The 21,166-nt window shown below is 43.5% G+C and overlaps 1 protein-coding gene across 1 annotated transcript; it reads left to right on the top strand.

Annotated features, from left to right (window-relative positions):
- Positions 1-5,920: 5,920 nt before the first annotated feature.
- Positions 5,921-13,814, top strand: LOC139461255 (cysteine-rich motor neuron 1 protein-like). The gene is made up of 6 exons (XM_071242892.1): positions 5,921-6,010; positions 7,249-7,338; positions 7,624-9,165; positions 9,726-10,913; positions 11,474-12,208; positions 13,717-13,814. The coding sequence occupies exons 1-6, from the start codon at positions 5,959-5,961 to the stop codon at positions 13,728-13,730; spliced, it is 3,621 nt and encodes a 1,206-aa protein (XP_071098993.1). The 5' UTR covers positions 5,921-5,958; the 3' UTR covers positions 13,731-13,814.
- Positions 13,815-21,166: the final 7,352 nt, after the last annotated feature.

The following is a 21,166-nucleotide window of genomic DNA, read 5'->3' as shown; positions in this document are numbered from 1 at the left end:
CGCAAAACATGAACATATGCGAACTCGCAGATGCGAAAAAAATTGAGTGAGTGAGTGAGTTTATGCTTTACGTAACATCGGCAATATTTCAGCCATATCGTGACGAGAAATTATTCATTTTTAATACGTATATTTAAACTAAATAAAAACCAGTCATCGATTGACAGCAAAATTACTAGAATATCACAGATTAATATTTAAAACTAGCATACAACTATAGAAAGGATATCACTATAAGCAACGGTACAATATATAAACGGGCTACAGATCGCCAGCAGCTGAAGGTAGACCACCATGCTAGGGTCCATGTGGACTTACAGTACTTTTGCTACCTGCATGGACCCCAGCCGGATTTACATCATCCCTTCAGCTGTTGGCGATTATTGACAAGTTTAGCCAAAGTTAAACGAACATTGAACTACGAATGAAAACGTGGCTGAAATAAATATACTCTGAAAGACGTGTTCTTACATATCCTTTCAGGGGGACAATAATTTTACACTTCTTTAACCCCCTTCGAGGATATAGCCTCTAACAATCTCAGTTATTGATTTATTCAACCAATTATAAAATGAATATATTTATTTACGAAACATAACAATCAAAATGTATGAATTAAGTCAATTTCTTTTAAAAAAGCAAGAATTAAATGAGAACTTACCTGATCAAAAAGATCCTTGAGCGATGAAACTTTGAAATATTTATCCCTTGTGATGGAAGAATCAATGCAGTCAAGCAGGACATGCTTGACCGTGATTCTTTCACCACAAGGGATACAAAATGGAGGATCCTCGCCTTTCAATAAATATTCATGAGTATAACGAGAATGACCAATGCGACATCGTCTTAATATGACTTCTTCAAATCTGGACTGACAACCCAAGTAGGTATAACCGATATTTGCTATTATTGCATGTAATTTATTTATACCCACTTGGGTGTCCCACTTCTTCTGCATTAGATCTCTAATGTAACATCTTATGACAGGTTTATAATCACTGTATGGTATAAGAAGTGGTGTCACAGATTTGTCGAGTGCTGCTTTTCCAGCAGCATCAGCCATTGTATTACCAACAATTCCAACATGGCTAGGTAACCAACAAAAGACGATGTCGTATTGCCCAGTAGCAAGTTTGTTATGTAGTTCTATGATGTCGAGTAAAATTGGATGCTGACACGAGGTATTTTTAATAGCCTGAAGACAAGAGAGAGAGTCTGAAAAAATTATGAATTCCTTATGTTTAGTTTGTTTATCAGTATATTATAAAGCAGTTAAAATAGCCTTTGAATGAACTGTGAAAATGGATGAGTTATCAGGTAATCGAGTTGATAAAGTTCTGGATCCAATGATAGTGGCGCTGGCAACAGCATCACCATCCTTGGATCCATCAGTAAAAATAGATTTGTAAGTATCATATTCAGTTCTTAACTGATTATATTCTTGTTGATATTGCAGTTGATTAGTGTCAGATTTTTTAAGTTTAAATAAGGTCAGATCCACCTGTGGCTTTACCAACTGCCAAGGAGGAGAAGAAAGCAGGCGAAAAGGAGCTATATTTTCGAGATCAATATTTGCATCAGTAATAAAAGGTTTAATTCTTATTCCGAGTGGCGAAATAAGAGATGACTTCTTACTGTACAGATCCTTATAAAGAGGATTAAATACCAAATATTATAATTGTGTCTCATAAGTCCTACTTGCCAATGGTCATCTACATCTAATAATGTACACAACTGTTGTTATCATACCTACATGTCAGAATTATGAGATCTGATTGGTCCACGTGATCTTGATCAAATACTGTGTAACCAGCCTTCGAGGGTAATTAATTTCTCAGCGGGGGAATAAACTCATATACCCCGCCACGAGAAACTACAGGCTGCACGTGCATTTCTGAGAGGAAGAATAAATCTTTTATACCCCGCTTCAAAGTAAACAGCTGCGCACGTTTTCCTGACTCAATGGAAGTCATGTGACAGCGCAAGTTTAAGTTAACTCAGCTAAATCGAGCTTCTGCTTTCAATCAATTTGGAATTTATTTGAAGTATTTTACAATGTCAACTTATAACATTTAAGTTTTAAAACTTGCATATGATCGACAAATATGTCGTCTTATGTTTTGTCACTGAAAACGATATTATATTATATTATTTATTTAATTTTGTCTCTCCAGTCCTACCCATCATGTTAACGCACGGCACAATTTTTGTTTGGAAGTTTGAAATTTTACAAATTTATAAACATCAACTATGTTGTCGAAGAATTATACGTTTTTCACTGAAATCGGTGGTGACGATTCAAAGTTGTACAAATGGAGGGGCTGAGGGGCGGGGCCAAAAGGAGTATAAACTGTCCGGCACTCCCAAAGGAGTTAGAACCTTGACCATAACATGCAAACCGATATCATCCCCAACCTATAATAAAGAGATACATTGTGTACATTTGTTTGTTTTGAAGAAAATAATCCATTTGTGCCAATAGGATTCGCCCTGGGGTCCAGCCTTGCCTCTGGAAACTCAGATCCTGGATGATAACATGGAAACGGCTCAGATCGTTATGCTACATTTGTATCTCGAGAAGACACACTCATGCTGTCAGATTTGCAATCCACCCCTTGTAAATGCAGACAGAGTCAAAATTACGAAATATTTGCCGTATTATATACATGTACAATGCAAATGTTTATTTTGTCATGATTGCGTAAATATCCAGATGAGCGATACAGGCCCTATGGGCCTCTTGTTTACAGACCGCCGTCATTTTGCTGGAATATTGCTAAGTGCGGCGTTAAACAACAAACAAACGTCCAATCATTTACTCCTATACAATACCCTATTGTAGATCCGAGGACGCTCAGCCAGTCAGAGTGGAATATTCTAAATTATCTGGAGTGAGCGAAACATTCAGACAAGCATATTTGATTTCCATATCTCGAACATGAATATAATCGAAGCATTCCGAATGCAAAAATATAAAGCTAGGCTCTAGAAATGTTCAGATCGAGCGCCGTTGGATCTACATCCAAACAGGCGTACTATTTAACGAGGGTATACATGTATTTGTGTTCTGCGTCGGCTTCTTTTGCTACGATCGAAATTTCCGAATCGAGGCGTTAAAATTGTTTGGTTAGTTTGATGTTCAACGCCGCACTCAGCAATATTCCAGCTATATGACGGCGATCTGTAAGTAATCGAGTCAGGACCAGACAATCCAGTGATTAATATCATGAGCATCCATCCACGCAATTGGAATCGATGACATGCATCAACCAAGTCAGCGAGCCTGACCATCCGATCCCTTTTGCGACAAGGATAGTTGCCTTTTATGGCAAGCATGGGTTACCGAGGACCTGTTCTACCCCGGAATCTTCACGAGTCTTATTTACTTTGGGTATATGCTTTGGGTATTCATGTCAACAAACATAATTGATCGACATTCCGATTAAGACAATCCCGATTTTACAAATAACGTTTCCTTAAGCAAAATAAAAATGTGGACCATATACACTTGAAAACATTTCTATATTTTTGTTTAACGCCTCACTCTGGAATATACCAACCATATGACCTGTAAATATTATGAGCGTCGATCCATGTCATCGTGTATAATGATAGGTAACCAATCACATTACCGACCCTGGTCACCCGATTCTTTTAGTCGTCTCTGACGTCCAGCATAGGATGGATTATGCTAGGAAAAGATATCATGCCGCAGTTTAACATGAATACCCCACTCAGACACAGTATACTGACTCCGAGCCGACCAGTCCTTGTTTTAGCCCCTTAATGGCGAGCGCCACACGGTAACAACAAGTACCCTCTTTTAACGTCTTTTGGTATGACGCGGCCGGGGATCGGACCCCGCTCTCCGGGCTGACGCTCTACCACTAGACCACGGAGGCGGTCTGTCAATTTGAGTGAAACCCGTGGAGATCCGGGGTAGAATAGGTCTTCACCAACCCATGTTTACCGTAAATGGCGACTATGCTTGTCGTAAGAGGCGACTTGGTTGATGCATGTCATCGTACCCCAAAAGCGTGGATCGATGCTCATGATGTCAATCACAGACCGCCGTCATATACCTGGAATATTGCTGAGTGCGGCGTTAAACAACAAACAAACAAACCATACTAATTGACTGTTAGTGTTAGTAGTAGTAGTAGTAGTAGTAGAAGTTGAATCGAAGTGAGCGAGTGTATCATTACTCCTATTTTCCCTGCCATTGCACAAAGAATTTGCTTCAAACGCGGGAGTGCCGTGAAAATTCCGGGTCAGAATTGGTCTTAAGCAACCAATGCTTGTCATATGTCATACGTAAACCGGGTTTTCCTGATTAACGAGGTCTCCGGAGTATTGAGGTTACACCTTATTGACAGCCTTTGTATTTCGATATACCGTTAAAGTGTTGTCACCTCATGTTATATCAAGGTATCTCGTAAGATACATAGTAATTCTAGCTCGTTGGAACTGCTTACCGTGAATTCGATTCATGTTCACGTTCCCGACTTTAACAGCAGCTAAATTGGGTCGTGAAAATCCGGGTCAGGACTGGTTTTCAGCAACCCAAGCTTGTCATGAGAGGCGACGAACGGGGTCGGTTGGTCCAGCTCCCTGACTTGGTTGATGCATGTCATCATAATCTTATTGCGTAGATCGTTGCTCATGATGTCAACCACTGGATTGTCTGGTCCAGACTCGATTATTTACAGACCGCCGTCGTATATCTGGAATATTGCTGAGTACGGCGTTAAACAACAAACAAACAAATAAACTTGGGGAAACAATGTTTGGTACGGTGAGTAAAAGGCATTGACCACAAGGCTACACGTCACACTTGATATATATGTGACTGAGTGCGTTTGACTTATCGCCGCTTTGAACGGTATTTTTTCTATCAAGGTGTTTGGACATCATGCTCGAATAGATGCAGGTCCTAGAAGTTTACAAATTAAGTGAAAATCACAAGCACGGGTATGATTCTGACAAATCCGGATACATAATCAGGCGAACCATGGATTCGAACCTAAGTTCATAAAACCCTGGCACGCACAGGGGAGGCAACTCTGAAAAGCGAATTGTGGCGCCTTGTAATTAGGCGTCTGAACCACCCGTGTCCCTGATATGTAATGGAATACTGAAGCTTTACTACGTCCTTTAATATGACAAAAAGCACACAAAAGCATTTCATACAAAGACATGAACGTGTTTGTACATGTTACCAGTTGCAACGTCAGGAAACGAACAGTAACTACCGTATTTCCTGTATTAGAAGCCGTCTAACAGTACGCGCCAGCCTTTAATTGACGCGGGGTCATGTGCTCTGACCCCAAAATACTAGTAGAAGGTGGTCCTCCATTAGAAGCCTGGTGATAAATTGACACTGTTTCCTGCAAATGAACCCTTGTCTGACTCTACAATTTGGGTACCGTGAAGATCCGGGGTAGAATAGGTCTTCAGCAACCCATGCTTGCCGTAAAAGGCGACTAAGCTTGTCGTTAAAGGCGACTAACGGGATTGGGTGGTCAGGCTCGGTGACCTGGTTGATGCATGTCATCGATCCCAATTGCGTGGATCGATGCTCATGATGTCAATCACTGGATTGTCTGGTCCAGACTCGATTATTTACAGACCGCCGTCATACAGCCGAGTGTGTTAAACAACAAACCAACCAAAACTCTACAATGTGGCAATCGGTAAGGTTCTGAGTTGTCACTGCCAGCATTAAACATAATAGACGCCGGGTCAACGGATTGCGCGAAATCGATAGACTCCAGGGCATCTTCTAGACGAAATACGGTAACCAGCAGCAGTTACATCTCCAGTTACAGCAAGAGTCATCTTCAGTGAGCTTATTGGTCCGTATATGCGTACCCTGATCAAACACTGTCTGTTTACACGAGGTTGAACAGGTACACGCTGTATATAGACGTGAGCGTCCTTGGCTGGTAGGACACTGACATGGATATCTCATTCCTTCTGGTTGTCTGTGCACTGCTGGCTGGCTCGGAAGGTAATATTATTTCATTTGATAAAAAAATTAATATGTTGGAACCTCGTTAAACACGACCGTTCCTAGTTCCGGATTATCAAATTTCCTCACTAACGAATCTTTGTTAAGGCTCTTGTCTAGAAAAGTATAAACAGAATATTTTACATATGTAAACGTTCATAACATATGTCGTACGGAAAGCGGGTTTCCTGATAACCGAGGTGTCCGGAGTATTAAAGTTGCACTGTATTGTAAACATTAATTCAGTCAGCCTCCGCAATTGGATACATTGTTAAGGTGTTGTCACTTTATGTAATTTAATGCCATGTCATAAGATACATACTATTTCTAATTCGTTGGATCGATGCCCATGATATTAATCACTGGATTGTTTGGTCCAGACTCGATATCTGTGAATATCCGGGGTAGAATTGGTCTTCAGCAGCCCATGCTTGCCATAAAAGGCCACTTTGCTTGTCGTAAGAGGCGACTAACGGGATCGGGTGGTCAGGCTCGCTGACTTGATTGATGCAGGTCATCGATCCCAATTGTGTGGATCGATGCTCATGATATCAATCACTGGATTGTCTGGTCTAGACTCGATTATTATGCAGACTGCCGTCATATAGCTGGAATATTGCTGAGTTCGGCGTTAAACAACAAACCAAACCAAACCATATCGTATCCCAATTGCATGGATCGATGCTCATGGTGTCAATGACTGGATTGTCTCGTCCAGACTCGATAATTTCCAGATTGCCGTCAAATAGCTGGAATATTGCTGAGTGGGGCGTTGAGCAACAAACAATCCATAATTGGTAATACAAACCCAAGTGGCCGTGCTGTATCTGTCCCTGCTTCAGCAGATAAATTGACGCACCGTATCACTTAAAATACCTTTCACAGCAGCGTTAAACACAAACAACCCATTCACTGTTAACACGTCTTGCTGGTTTGAGCTATTAGTTGATTTCGCAAGATGGCTTTAGAATAAGTCGCTTTGAAAAAGTATTTCAGTTATAACACTGACTATTAACTAGATGTTAGAGGAAATAGAACAGAAGCTAGTTTCAGACTTTTACCATTTTCCTAATTACCATCAGCATAGTATGGTGCAGACAAACCAAGACACAGGATGAATCTGTGATTCGAACCCAGTTGCCGTGATCCATTATTACGCATTTTCACCTCTATTTTGCCTTTAACGCCCCAAACCATCTCTGGAGCCGTGCCTCAGTTTTATATTTATTTTCCCCCAGCAACGTCCGAGCCATGCAGGCTGTGTTCGGAGATATGTCAATGCGAAAGTGAAACGGAATGTTGGCCATGCCGGTGCATCAGCTGCCCATGTGAGTATGTTTCCGAATGCTGCACTATTATATTCAACCTGATTAAAATCAGATCTTAGTTCTTGCTACCACTAAACAAAGATCTGAGGACATCCCATTACGGGTCACGTCAGACCAAACTTTCGCGAACTTTGACCGACCAGTTGAATTACTAACAAGAAGTCGGCAATACCTATTCATTTTATTGTGTTGGTCATATTTTTGTCCTGCAGTTATACAAATTGATGTATGAACACGCTAAAAAAGCAAACAGTAAATAAAATTTGATTCTTTCCCACACTACAGTACCAACACGACCACCCAATTTGTGTCCGTCGTTACCACAATGCGCGGCACAATCGGAACTGGATTGTAAACAGGTAGGCGGATGTAATATCTGCACATGCGTTTCTCAGCACCTCAGTAGATCAACGCCTCCGACCATTTGCCCACAACTGAAATGTCCACCTTGTGAACACGGACAAAAGATTGTCGACGGTTGCCCGACATGTGACTGCAATCCTGGGTGCCCTTTGCGGAAGTGCCTACCATGCAAGTATGGATACCAGATTAAAGATGGATGCCGGTCCTGTGAATGCAAGGCGGAACCACAGTGCCTCGCCATACGATGCGCCAGTCGATGTCAATACGGTCAAAGGGAAATAGATGGGTGTCCATCCTGTGAATGCAATCCTCCATCAGTTTGTCCTCTCGTTAAATGTAGACCGTGTGAAAATGGTTACAAGATAATAGACGGTTGTCAGTCCTGTGAGTGCAAGGCAGAACCACAGTGCCCCGCCATACGATGCGCCAGTCGATGTCAATACGGTCGGAGGGAAATAAATGGATGTCCGTCTTGTGAATGCAATCCTCCATCAGTCTGTCCTCTCGTTAAATGTAGACCGTGTGAAAATGGTTACAAGATAATAGACGGTTGTCAGTCCTGTGAGTGCAAGGCAGAACCACAGTGCCCCGCCATACGATGCGCCAGTCGATGTCAATACGGTCGGAGGGAAATAAATGGATGTCCGTCTTGTGAATGCAATCCTCCATCAGTCTGTCCTCTCGTTAAATGTAGACCGTGTGAAAATGGTTACAAGATAATAGACGGTTGTCAGTCCTGTGAGTGCAAGGCAGAACCACAGTGCCCCGCCATACGATGCGCCAGTCGATGTCAATACGGTCAAAGGGAAATAGATGGGTGTCCATCCTGTGAATGCAATCCTCCATCAGTTTGTCCTCTCGTTAAATGTATACCGTGTGAAAATGGTTACAAGATAATAAACGGTTGTCAGTCCTGTGAGTGCAAGGCAGAACCACAGTGCCCCGCCATACGATGCGCCAGTCGATGTCAATACGGTCAAAGGGAAATAGATGGGTGTCCATCCTGTGAATGCAATCCTCCATCAGTTTGTCCTCTCGTTAAATGTAGACCGTGTGAAAATGGTTACAAGATAATAGACGGTTGTCAGTCCTGTGAGTGCAAGGCAGAACCACAGTGCCCCGCCATACGATGCGCCAGTCGATGTCAATACGGTCAAAGGGAAATAGATGGGTGTCCATCCTGTGAATGCAATCCTCCATCAGTTTGTCCTCTCGTTAAATGTAGACCGTGTGAAAATGGTTACAAGATAATAGACGGTTGTCAGTCCTGTGAGTGCAAGGCGGAAGCACAGTGCCCTGCCATACGATGCGCCAGACCATGTCAGTACGGTCAGAAGCAAATAGATGGATGTCCGTCTTGTGAGTGCCAGCGGGCGCCATGCCGCCAACTGAGGTGTCGTAGACGATGTCTCTTTGGATATGCAAGAAACAAGAGAGGGTGTACCACCTGTCGCTGCAAGAGAGGTGAGTGTGTTGTTTATCATGCTTCACTTCCGGTCCTGATGCTTTAGTTCCGTTTGTTAAACCGTATCTGATTAACAATTCACAATTATGTTTGTTTGTTGTTTATGGCCGCACTCAGCAATGGTCCAGCTATATGACTGCGGTCTGAAAAATAATCATGTCTGGACTAGACAATCCAGTGATTAACATCATGAGCATCGATCCACGTAATTGGGATACGATGACATGTATCAGCCAAGTCAGCGAGTCTGACCACCCGGGGCGGTTGGGTAGCTTAGTGGTTAAAGCGTTCGCTCATCACGCTGGAGACCCGGGTTCTATTCCCGACATGGTTACAATGTGTGAAGCCAATTACTTGCAGTAAAAAGCGAATATACGCTTGTCGTAAGAGGCGACTATCGTGATCGGGTGGTCAAGGCTCGCAGACTTGGTCGATGCATGTCATCAGATCCCAATTGCGTGGATCGATGCCCATGTCAGTCACTGGATTGTCTGGATTGACGTACGAACACGCTTAAATATATAGAGTAAATGCAATATTATTTTTTCCCACACTACAGTACCAACACGACCACCCAATTTGTGTCCGTCGTTACCACAATGCGCGGACCAATCGGAACTGGATTGTAAAGAGGTAGGCGGATGTAATATCTGCACATGCGTCTCTCAGCACCTCAGTAGATCAACACCTCCGACCATTTGCCCACAACTGAAATGTCCACCTTGTGAACACGGACAAAAGATTGTCGACGGTTGCCCGACATGTGACTGCAATCCTGGGTGCCCTTTGCGGAAGTGCCTACCATGCAAGTATGGATACCAGATTAAAGATGGATGCCGGTCCTGTGAATGCAAGGCGGAACCACAGTGCCTCGCCATACGATGCGCCAGTCGATGTCAATACGGTCGGAGGGAAATAAATGGATGTCCGTCTTGTGAATGCAATCCTCCATCAGTCTGTCCTCTCGTTAAATGTAGACCGTGTGAAAATGGTTACAAGATAATAGACGGTTGTCAGTCCTGTGAGTGCAAGGCAGAACCACAGTGCCCCGCCATACGATGCGCCAGTCGATGTCAATACGGTCAAAGGGAAATAGATGGGTGTCCATCCTGTGAATGCAATCCTCCATCAGTTTGTCCTCTCGTTAAATGTATACCGTGTGAAAATGGTTACAAGATAATAGACGGTTGTCAGTCCTGTGAGTGCAAGGCAGAACCACAGTGCCCCGCCATACGATGCGCCAGTCGATGTCAATACGGTCGGAGGGAAATAAATGGATGTCCGTCTTGTGAATGCAATCCTCCATCAGTCTGTCCTCTCGTTAAATGTAGACCGTGTGAAAATGGTTACAAGATAATAGACGGTTGTCAGTCCTGTGAGTGCAAGGCAGAACCACAGTGCCCCGCCATACGATGCGCCAGTCGATGTCAATACGGTCGGAGGGATATAAATGGATGTCCGTCTTGTGAATGCAATCCTCCATCAGTCTGTCCTCTCATTAAATGTAGACCGTGTGAAAATGGTTACAAGATAATAGACGGTTGTCAGTCCTGTGAGTGCAAGGCAGAACCACAGTGCCCCGCCATACGATGCGCCAGACCATGTCAGTACGGTCAGAGGCAAATAGATGGATGTCCGTCTTGTGAGTGCCAGCGGGCGCCATGCCGCCAACTGAGGTGTCGTAGACGATGTCTCTTTGGATATGCAAGAAACAAGAGAGGGTGTACCACCTGTCGCTGCAAGAGAGGTGAGTGTGTTGTTTATCATGCTTCACTTCCGGTCTTGATGCTTTAGTTCCGTTTGTTAAACCGTATCTGATTAACAATTCACAATTATGTTTGTTTGTTGTTTATGGCCGCACTCAGCAATGGTCCAGCTATATGACTGCGGTCTGAAAAATAATCATGTCTGGACTAGACAATCCAGTGATTAACATGATCAGCATCGATCCACGTAATTGGGATACGATGACATGTATCAGCCAAGTCAGCGAGTCTGACCACCCGGGGCGGTTGGGTAGCCTAGTGGTTAAAGCGTTCGCTCATCACGATGGAGACCCGGGTTCTATTCCCGACATGGTTACAATGTGTGAAGCCAATTACTTGCAGTAAAAAGCGAATATACGCTTGTCGTAAGAGGCGACTATCGTGATCGGGTGGTCAAGGCTCGCAGACTTGGTCGATGCATGTCATCAGATCCCAATTGCGTGGATCGATGCCCATGTCAGTCACTGGATTGTCTGGACTGACGTACGAACACGCTTAAATATATAGAGTAAATACAATATTATTCTTTCCCACACTACAGTACCAACACGACCACCCAATTTGTGTCCGTCGTTACCACAATGCGCGGCACAATCGGAACTGGATTGTAAACAGGTAGGCGGATGTAATATCTGCACATGCGTCACTCAGCGGTGTATCCCTCGGCTGTGTCACCTTTTTCTGAGATGTCAGTTCGGAGTAGCGGAGGACAGTAATGGCTGCCCAACCTGCGGATGTAGATCAACACTTCCGACGATTTGCCCACAACTGAAATGTCCACCTTGTGAACACGGACAAAAGATTGTCGACGGTTGCCCGACATGTGACTGCAATCCTGGGTGCCCTTTGCGGAAGTGCCTACCATGCAAGTATGGATACCAGATTAAAGATGGATGCCGGTCCTGTGAATGCAAGGCGGAACCACAGTGCCTCGCCATACGATGCGCCAGTCGATGTCAATACGGTCGGAGGGAAATAGATGGATGTCCGTCTTGTGAATGCAATCCTCCATCAGTTTGTCCTCTCGTTAAATGTAGGCCGTGTGAAAATGGTTACAAGATAATAAACGGTTGTCAGTCCTGTGAATGTAAGGCGGAAGCACAGTGCCCTGCCATACGATGCGCCAGACCATGTCAGTACGGTCAGAGGCAAATAGATGGATGTCCGTCTTGTGAATGCCAGCGGGCGCCATGCCGCCAACTGAGGTGTCGTAGACGATGTCTCTTTGGATATGCAAGCAACAAGAGAGGGTGTACCACCTGTCGCTGCAGGAGAGGTGAGTGTGTTGTTTATTATGCTTCACTTCCGGTCTTGATGCTTTAGTTCTGCTTGTTAAACCGTATCTGATTCACAATTCACAATTATGTTTAATTGTTGTTTAACGCCGCACTCAGCAATGGTCCAGCTATATGACTGCGATCTGTAAAAAAAGCATAGTCACCTTTTACGGCAAGAATGGGTTGCTGAAGACCCATTCTACCCCGGACCTTCACGGGTCTCCACGTAATTGGGATACCATGTCATACATCAACCAAGTCAGCGAGTCTGACAACCCGGGGCGGTCGGGTAGCCTTGTGGTTAGCTCGTCACGTTGAAGACCAGGGTTCGATTCCCGACATGGGTACAACGCCTGAAGCTCTTTTCTGGTGTCCCCCGCCGTGATATTGTTGTAATATTGCTAAAAGCAGCGTCAGACCCAACTCACTCACTCCCTGACCATCCGATCCCGTTAGTCGCCTCCTATGACAAGCAAAGGTTGCTAAAGAACTTTTCTACCCCAGATCGTCACGGGTTCAATTCACAATTAAACACCTCCAGTTTTCTTTTTTACATTTATGCAATATTTACAACACTATTTCGTTACAACCACAAACGGGAATTAAGAGTCAAAAGTCAAAGTCAAGTGAATGGGTAGAAATCATTTCTTAGTCTAAAGAGAACGAATTATTTTCAGTTTTTCGATGAAACCTCAGAATAGTAACACTGATCCATTGGGGAATGGTGAGGTAGCTTAATGTCACAGCGTTCGTTCGTCACAAAGAAGATATAGAATAGGGGAAGTAGTTTGATCCTGATATAAAAGAACTGGATGTAGGACAAAGGGAGTATTCTGAAAATATATTATAGGTTGAGAAAAGTATAGTGATTTAAGAGAGGCACCTTGAGTTTTCCAAATAAAGCTAAATATAAAACTGTAATAAAATAACTGGTACTAAAACATCTGACACAATATTGGGGATCGTTCTTTACCTGACATTTCAGAATAGAAAATAAGGAAGAGGGGTTGAAAACCTTTATAATACAAGATATGTTTAATCTTTTCTGTAATCACTTTATTTCAAAACACGGGGTGCCATTTGGGCCCAGTAGGGCAGTTTGTTGAGCCTAGAGGGAGCGTTTTGAGCCTGGCTAGGGGAGTCATGTGAGCCTAGGCCAAAAAGACTCTAGAATCAAATTTAGGTGGAGTCTTTGAGCCTGCTACATCGTGTTTCGACTCATCACGTGTGTACAATGTCTGAAGCCCGTTTCTGATGTGCCCTGCTGTGACATTGCTGACTGATAAAATCGGCGTAAAACCACCAATTTCCATCCTTCCAACCACCCACCCACTCATGTACTGTTGAAGGGGCGTTGACACTCACTCACTCGGAACAAAATTATCGATGTTTTTGAATAGTTAGCTTCCATTCCTCCCGTAATAAATCTAAGCAAAACACAAATTCCCATGCATATAGAACTGAGCAGATTACGGACACATCTTAAAACGTATTTTATTTGTTCCAGGCTTCAGGGGCTAGGGGATCCAGCGAGAACAGTGACAGAAGGGCGATCCTGCTTTTGAAATTAAAATCGTGTGACATCATGTATTCATTATATATTTTTGTAGAACGAATATGGCGTGTTGTGACAGTTGTCTTAGGAAGTATATAAGCAGCTGCTGGACGATCGAGTCTGGACGAGGGCATCCAGTGGTGAACACGAGCACCGATCCACGCAATTGTGACACGATGACATGCAGGAAACCAAGTCACCGGGTCTGACCATCCGATCCCCTTAGTCGCCTCTTACTACGACCATGCGTTGCTGGGGCCAAATTATGACCCGGGTATTCACGTGTGTGTGTGTGTGTGTGTGTGGAGGGACAGGTACAGAGAACTGGTGTGGCTCGGTGACTTGGTTGCTTGTGTGTCACCGGTGCTCAAGCTGCTACGCGTGACGATCCGGGGTAGAATCGGTCTTCAGCAACCCATGCTTGCCTTAAAAAGCGACTATGCTTGTCGTAAAAGGCGACTAACGGGATCGGGTGGTCAGGCTCGCTGATTTCGTTGATACATGTCATCGATCCCAATTGCGTGGATCGATGCTCATGATATCAATCACTGGACTCGATTATTTACAGACCGCCGTCATATAGCTGGAATATTGCTGGGTGCGGCGTAAAACAACAAACCAAACCAAATCAAGCTTCAAGTCACTAGTTCGTCTGGCCCAACCTCGAGTATTTATTGTTTGTTGTTGGACACCACTCTGCAATATTCGAGCTATGTGACGGCGGTCTGTAAATTATTGAGTATGGACCAGACAATCCTGTGATTGATATCATGCGCATCGATCAACGCAAGTCATCAAGCCTGACCACACAATCCCGTTAATCGCCTCTTACGGCAAGCACAGTAGGAGTCATCTCCGCCCTGGCTGTACGGTATGGAGGTAACCTACATAATTACGTAAACGGAGTGGGACAGAAGGATCACTGTGTATTCTTACCACTCTGAGCAAACACCGCTGATATTTACTGTGCGTGACGAGGAATTGCAGGGTAAGTGTAAGTAAATATAAAACGACAAAGCCCAAGTTATATCAATGCATCACTGAAAGTCAGAGATGACACAAGGTGTTGCGAACACGGTTTCGAATGTCCTACCCTATCGGTTGGTTGGTTGGTTGGTTTATTGTTTAACGCCGCACTCAGCAATATTCCAGCTATATGACGGCGGTCTGTAAATAATCGAGTCTGGACCAGACAATCCAGTGATTGACATCATGAGCCTCGTTGGTTGGTTAGTATGTTGTTTAACGCCGCACTCAGCAATATTCCAACTATATGACGGCGGTCTGGACCAGACAATCCAGTGATTGACATCATGAGCATCGATCCACGCAATTGGGATCGATGACATGCATCAACCAAGTCAGCGAGCCTGACCACCCAATCCCGTTAGTCGCCTTTTACGACAAGCATAGTCGTCTTTTAAGGCAGGCATGGGTTGTTGAAGACCTATTCTACCCCGGATCTTCACGGGTCTCATGAGCCTCGATCCACGCATTTGGGATCGATGGCATGCACCAACCAAATCAGCGAGCCTGACCACCCGATCCCGTTAGTCGCCTTTTACGACAAGCATAGTCACCTTTTACGGCAAGCATATAAGGTGACTATGCTCGTATGTACCGATTCCCGGACCAAGTGCAAAGGCAACTATTCTTGTCGTAAGAGGCGACTAACGGGATCGAGTGGTCAGGCATGTCATCGTATCCCAATTGCGTGGATCCCAATTGCGCTGGAATTTCGCTGAAGAAACAATCAAGCATTCCGGGATTCCTGCATCTGTTGGAAATGATAACCTACCACGCATTTACAGGGTGTATGTGATAGCACATTTAAATTCATAAATGTTTATTGTGCCTATCCTTGGTCTGCCCATGATGCCCGAGTTTTCAAAAACATTCCTTTGGCACAACAACTATCTGAGGATACCCTACCAGAGGAATTCTACTCAATTTGGGATTCGGCTTAGGGTATTTCAATATCACTTCTCGTGCCCTATGAACCCATGAAGATCCGGGGTAGAATAGGTCTTCAGCAACCCATGCTCACCGTAAAAGGCGACTATGCTTGCCGTGAAAGGCGACTATGCTTGCCGTAAAAGGCGACTATGCTTGCCGTGAAAGGCGACTATGCTTGCCGTGAAAGGCGACTATGCTTGTCGTAATAGGCGACTATGCTTGCCGTGAAAGGCGACTATGCTTGCCGTAATAGGCGACTATGCTTGCCGTGAAAGGCGACTATGCTTGCCGTGAAAGGCGACTATGCTTGCCGTGAAAGGCGACTATGCTTGTCGTAATAGGCGACTATGCTTGCCGTGAAAGGCGACTATGCTTGCCGTAAAAGGCGACTATGCTTGCCGTGAAAGGCGACTATGCTTGCCGTAAAAGGCGACTATGCTTGCCGTGAAAGGCGACTAACGGGATCGGGCGGAGCGTACCCTGCCCCATTGGTGGCACCTGTCACAAACACCTGCAAAGGCAAGTCAATTCTTCACCTGATAGAAACATGGGAACATATACTACAAGTCAAAATGGGGAATTGCATCGGACATCATTTTTGTCAATTATGCGTCAAATTTAGAAATGAGCTCCATATGTTTACAATAAAAGGGGCGGTCGGGTAGCCTGGTGGTTCGTAACACCGAAGACCCGGGTTCGATTCCCTACATGGGTACAATGTGTGAAGCCCATATCTGGTGTCCCCCGCCGTGATGTTGCTGGAATATACCACTGAAACCATACTCACTCAATCTACCATAAAACCTTTTGAAAGGTTTACCTTGATCAAACAATTTCTAACAAGAGTCGTATGAGGCTCTTTGAAATCTTTGTGGATACAGCATGCTTGATTGCGAAATGTAAATACGAAAGGCAGGCGCTGTTGGAATATTGCCATCTTCCCGAGGCCAGGGATTTAACCTCAGTGTAAAAGTCCAGTTTCCACCTTTGCCGAATTTGGCTGGAATTTCGGGGCTCGATCGTAGCGCCACCAGTGGCTATTGCGAGTTATGTCCCTTGTTGATATTTTGACACTGCAAACACGAAAACGTCGTTTTTTTCCGTATATGGTCATTGGACGGAAAAACGACGTTATTTGGACGTTTTCAAACCATCGTTTTTCCGTCCAAATAACGTCGTTATTTGACATCGGAATTTACTGGGAGAGAACGATAGCGTTAAGCTCCTCCCTTTCTTGATTGACACTGTCAATCAAGCAACAGCGTCTACCGGTATTTCTACTTCTCAGTTTTCATTGGTCAGTCCCCGCGTGTTAGATTACAGGCCCGCGTTTGACGCTGCACTCGAAGCGCTTAGCGGAAGTACTGAAATCAATCGTTCTGCGCATGCGGATTACTTAATGCCTTGACCAAATTTTCCGTTCTGTGCATGCGCGATTTCGCGTATTGTTTCCTAGAATTAATGTCACCACTATTTTTACAATGGTTCATAAACACAGTCACGTGAAGGTTCGGAATCGTAACGAGTAACTCCATTTAAATTGAAGAGTATCCCCAGTGATATGGGAGATTCCAAGATGAAACTATTCTATGGCTATCTAGGCTGCCACCCAAACCGATCTAAACGGGACCCGATAGCTTATTGTATGCTATATAGTCATATGGAAGTGGACAAGAACTATACATTGTATTCCGGCCGATTGTTCTTGCATTTACTTATAAGTCAGGAAAATGGACTTAAAAGGGGAGTTGTTGAATGTATTTTTTTTAATTATTAAATGTTGCCTATACACTAATCTGGACGAACTTCTCATTGTTCTGTTTATGTCATCCTATATACTATTAGTATGTTACCGGTCTAAAGTCATCCTCTCACATAACATTATATTGTTCATAGTATCAAAGTTTGATCAACAATATCAAGAGCAGCGATTTAAACCACTGAAACACCCAAACACAAGGCTGTTATCAAGCGCTAGTGCAGACGTGATGCATCGTAAAACTGTATCGTGATGTCTTCAGAAATACAATTATACTACGAGATAGTACGGCTAACGCGTGACTCACCGGTGGAACAAAGACAATATCACTAATACAGATATAACGTATTTGAATGTTAATACTAAAGACAAACAATCATTATTTTTGCAGTGACGATATAACACGTATACACGTTTATTGTTAACTTTCATCAGTTTTGCTCTTCATTTTAATAACTTTGTTTTCACATATATATGTAGCAATACCCGACAAGCATGTCATACATAATTATGGGGTAGTTTTCAATCTTGCACTGACTTACTCTGGTGTTAATGAGCGAAGTTTATTGGCTTGTGTGTAAAACCCCGTTTTTCTGGTAATCCTATTATTACTTAGTTTATTTCTATCTAATGACACCCTGTACTCTGGATCATGGCTCCGTGACTATCCATAACAATTAAGATGAACATTCAGTTCAAGTAAATGAATGAGTTTGTTTTGACGCTACAGTCAGTCAAAAAACCAATGCTGTGAGGTTTGATAACACACTTCCACCAGGTCGAACATCGTGGATCCTCATTTTCTGCCTAAAGAGAATCATAGTTCATATGCTAATCCATCTGCGAATACCCTCCCACTCAAGATGACCTTACTTGTTGCTGAATCTATCATCTATCCCCCCAATCTCACCCCCCCCCCCGCATGCACGCACGCACACACGCACACGCACACGCACACGCACACACACACACACACACACACACACAAACAACTGACCTAAATAACCTGGACAGGAAATACTGCTGATAGCCTCTGGTCAACTCAGCCGCGCCACCGCAGAATGTCCGTCCAACTCTGCAGGGGGCATTCTCAGTGGCTTCAAACGCGCTGAAATGTTTTCGCCTTGCATCCACGATGGTGGACAAGTGAAATCGTATGAAATTTGGCTATTTTAGGTCTTATCTCTTTTTTGATTACCCAATAAAGTCAATTCATAGTTACACGGTTGTGAAGCTTACAACTTTATAAGACTTATTCATCTCATTCCAAAAAAGCTACTCGCGCTCACATAAAGTTGTAGTTATTATGTCACTGTTTTATTTCTCTAAAAATATATTACATGTTCAACAATAACAATTAAGATGAACATTCAATTTCCGATATTAGTAAATGAATAAGACATTAGTGTGTTTTACGCCACAATCAGTCAAAGACCAACGTTGTCCGGTCTGATGACACACAATCTACCAGGTAGCACATTGTGTACACCCTATCCCCATTGAAGTCTCCACTGTGGGTATTCCTGGGGACGAAAAGGTCCCATTTACCTAGGAATTTCATCAATACATTCATGCGCGGCATTCTCTGCTTAAAGAAGATCATATAGTTAACATGCTAATCCAACTCGAACTACCATCCCGCTCAAGATGAATGTTTTATGTAACATCCAACAGGCCCACATTTACGCACGCACGCACGCACGCGCACACACATATTTGGATTTACCAATCCCTGAATTGAGAAGACATGCGTTACGAAGCTCCTCCAAGTCATCATCAATATCCGTGTATGTCTGTGATATCATTACCCATCCAAAGCCGAATATACATTTATTGTGTTTTCTTGACAACAAAATGTTATAATTGGGATAACACTTTCTGAGTAAAGTACAGATTCTCGTACTTTCTTTGGTTGAGTCCCGTCCGGGATTTGAACCCACACGGTGAGTGAGGCACCCAATCGCCAGAACACAATGTTGGCGATCTAACCCAGCCACCGAACCAAAAATGTTAGTCCAGATGACGTATACTTTGTGTACTCCTCTGACAAGAGAAAAATGGCACGGCTTCTATGACCGAAAGCTTTGAACCAACAATGCCTTGAAGAAAGTGGTCAACAGTAACACACATTATATTTGGATACCACTTTCTCAGTAAACTACATATTTTTAGGGTGGAGATAATAGACGTTGATGGTTGATTATCAATGGACAAATTAAAGCCAAAACTTAACTTATGAATGATTGGTAATGGGAAATGGACAATGGGCAAACGGGAGGCGGGGTAATCAGCGCCATGCCAGTTATCTGTTGGCTTCCCTTGTTGCGTTCCCATCTTTGATATCTTTTTACTTTTGTTGTTCTTACAGGTATAAATATATGTTCTCTGCCTCATAGCATTTAATAATATGCACCTGATGAAGGAGAAAGTATATATTCCGAAACGCAGTGTTCCTCCGTTGACATCCATAAATATTTTTCCTTGTGTGTATCAGTTCTTAATGCCCTTCAAAGACTCAATCTAGCTTTTTTTTTAAATGTGGTGATATTTGCGTAGAATATAATATGGTCATGCCTATATACATTTGGGTCTTTGTCTACATAAGCATTTAGACATACAATTTAAAGCTAAGGACATTGCTAATTCTGCAGGCATGAAGTACACACCATAGCAAGCTGTGATCTTTATTCATACTTTAGATATTCGTAATGGAGATCTGTAACTGAAGTTTACCGTAATCTTCCGCAACTCTCACCTCCTGACCAGTTGAACGTCTTAGTGCATTCAGATGCCATTGTAAAATTCCAGGCTGCCCCTCTTTCTGTGATGTTTTGACGGATGAAATCTATTGCGTTATAATAATCTCTGTATGCTGATATATAATATGTACATGTTGTAAAATATTTACGATATTTTAAACGTGTAATTCGATGCATATGCAAGGCAGTGTGAACATAAGTGCGGATGCACGAAGGCGGTTATAGTCATAGTTATACTGCGATGGATGTAGGGGAATGGTAGGGGGGTGTATGTATGTATGAAAGCACGAATACCGATACATGAGGGCGGATATAGTTATAGTTCGATGGATGTTGGGGAATGGTGGGAGGATGGATTATGTATGAAAGCATGCGCATGGATCCATGATGGCTGACGTAGACATAATGGTGGGTAAAGAAGAATGTGATGTGTGTGTGTGTGTGTGTGTGTGTGTGTGTGTGTGTGTGTGTGTGCGTGCGTGCATGCGTGCATGCGTTGTGATACGAGGGTTGGCGAACATGTTGTCAGATGATTGTGTGAGTAAGTTAAGTGGTTGAGGATGTGGCGGGTATGAGTATTCACACACACACAAACACAGACGGATATCAACACCCATACCCCCCTCCACACACACACACGCAGACACACGCATAGACAGACACCAGCACCCATCCTCCTCCCCACCACACACACATACAAACAATCAGACACCGACAAACACTAACACCAACATCCTCTCCACACACACAAACACACAGAAACACACACACACACACACAAACAGATACCAACACCCATACTCCCTCCACACTCATATACAGACACCAACACCCACACCATCCCTCAACACACACACACACATACACAGACATACAGACAGACACCAACACCCATACCCCGTTCTCACACACACACACACACACACAC

Source organism: Haliotis cracherodii, unplaced genomic scaffold (assembly GCF_022045235.1).
Source record: "Haliotis cracherodii isolate W230 unplaced genomic scaffold, xgHalCrac1.p SCAF_14, whole genome shotgun sequence".
In the NCBI taxonomy this organism is placed as follows: domain Eukaryota; kingdom Metazoa; phylum Mollusca; class Gastropoda; order Lepetellida; family Haliotidae; genus Haliotis; species Haliotis cracherodii.
Note: the sequence above shows the minus strand (reverse complement) of the source record. Positions and strands in the feature narration are given on the sequence as shown.

What these genes read in the sequence shown, in the direction of transcription:
- LOC139461255 (XM_071242892.1), top strand. Translation starts at nt 5,959, where the DNA reads ATGGATATCTCATTCCTTCTGGTTGTCTGTGCACTGCTGGCTGGCTCG. An exon ending in ACTGCTGGCTGGCTCGGAAG is followed by an intron (nt 6,011 to 7,248) that starts GTAATATTATTT and finishes ATTTTCCCCCAG; the next exon opens with CAACGTCCGAGCCATGCAGG. An exon ending in CACCTGTCGCTGCAAGAGAG is followed by an intron (nt 9,166 to 9,725) that starts GTGAGTGTGTTG and finishes CCCACACTACAG; the next exon opens with TACCAACACGACCACCCAAT.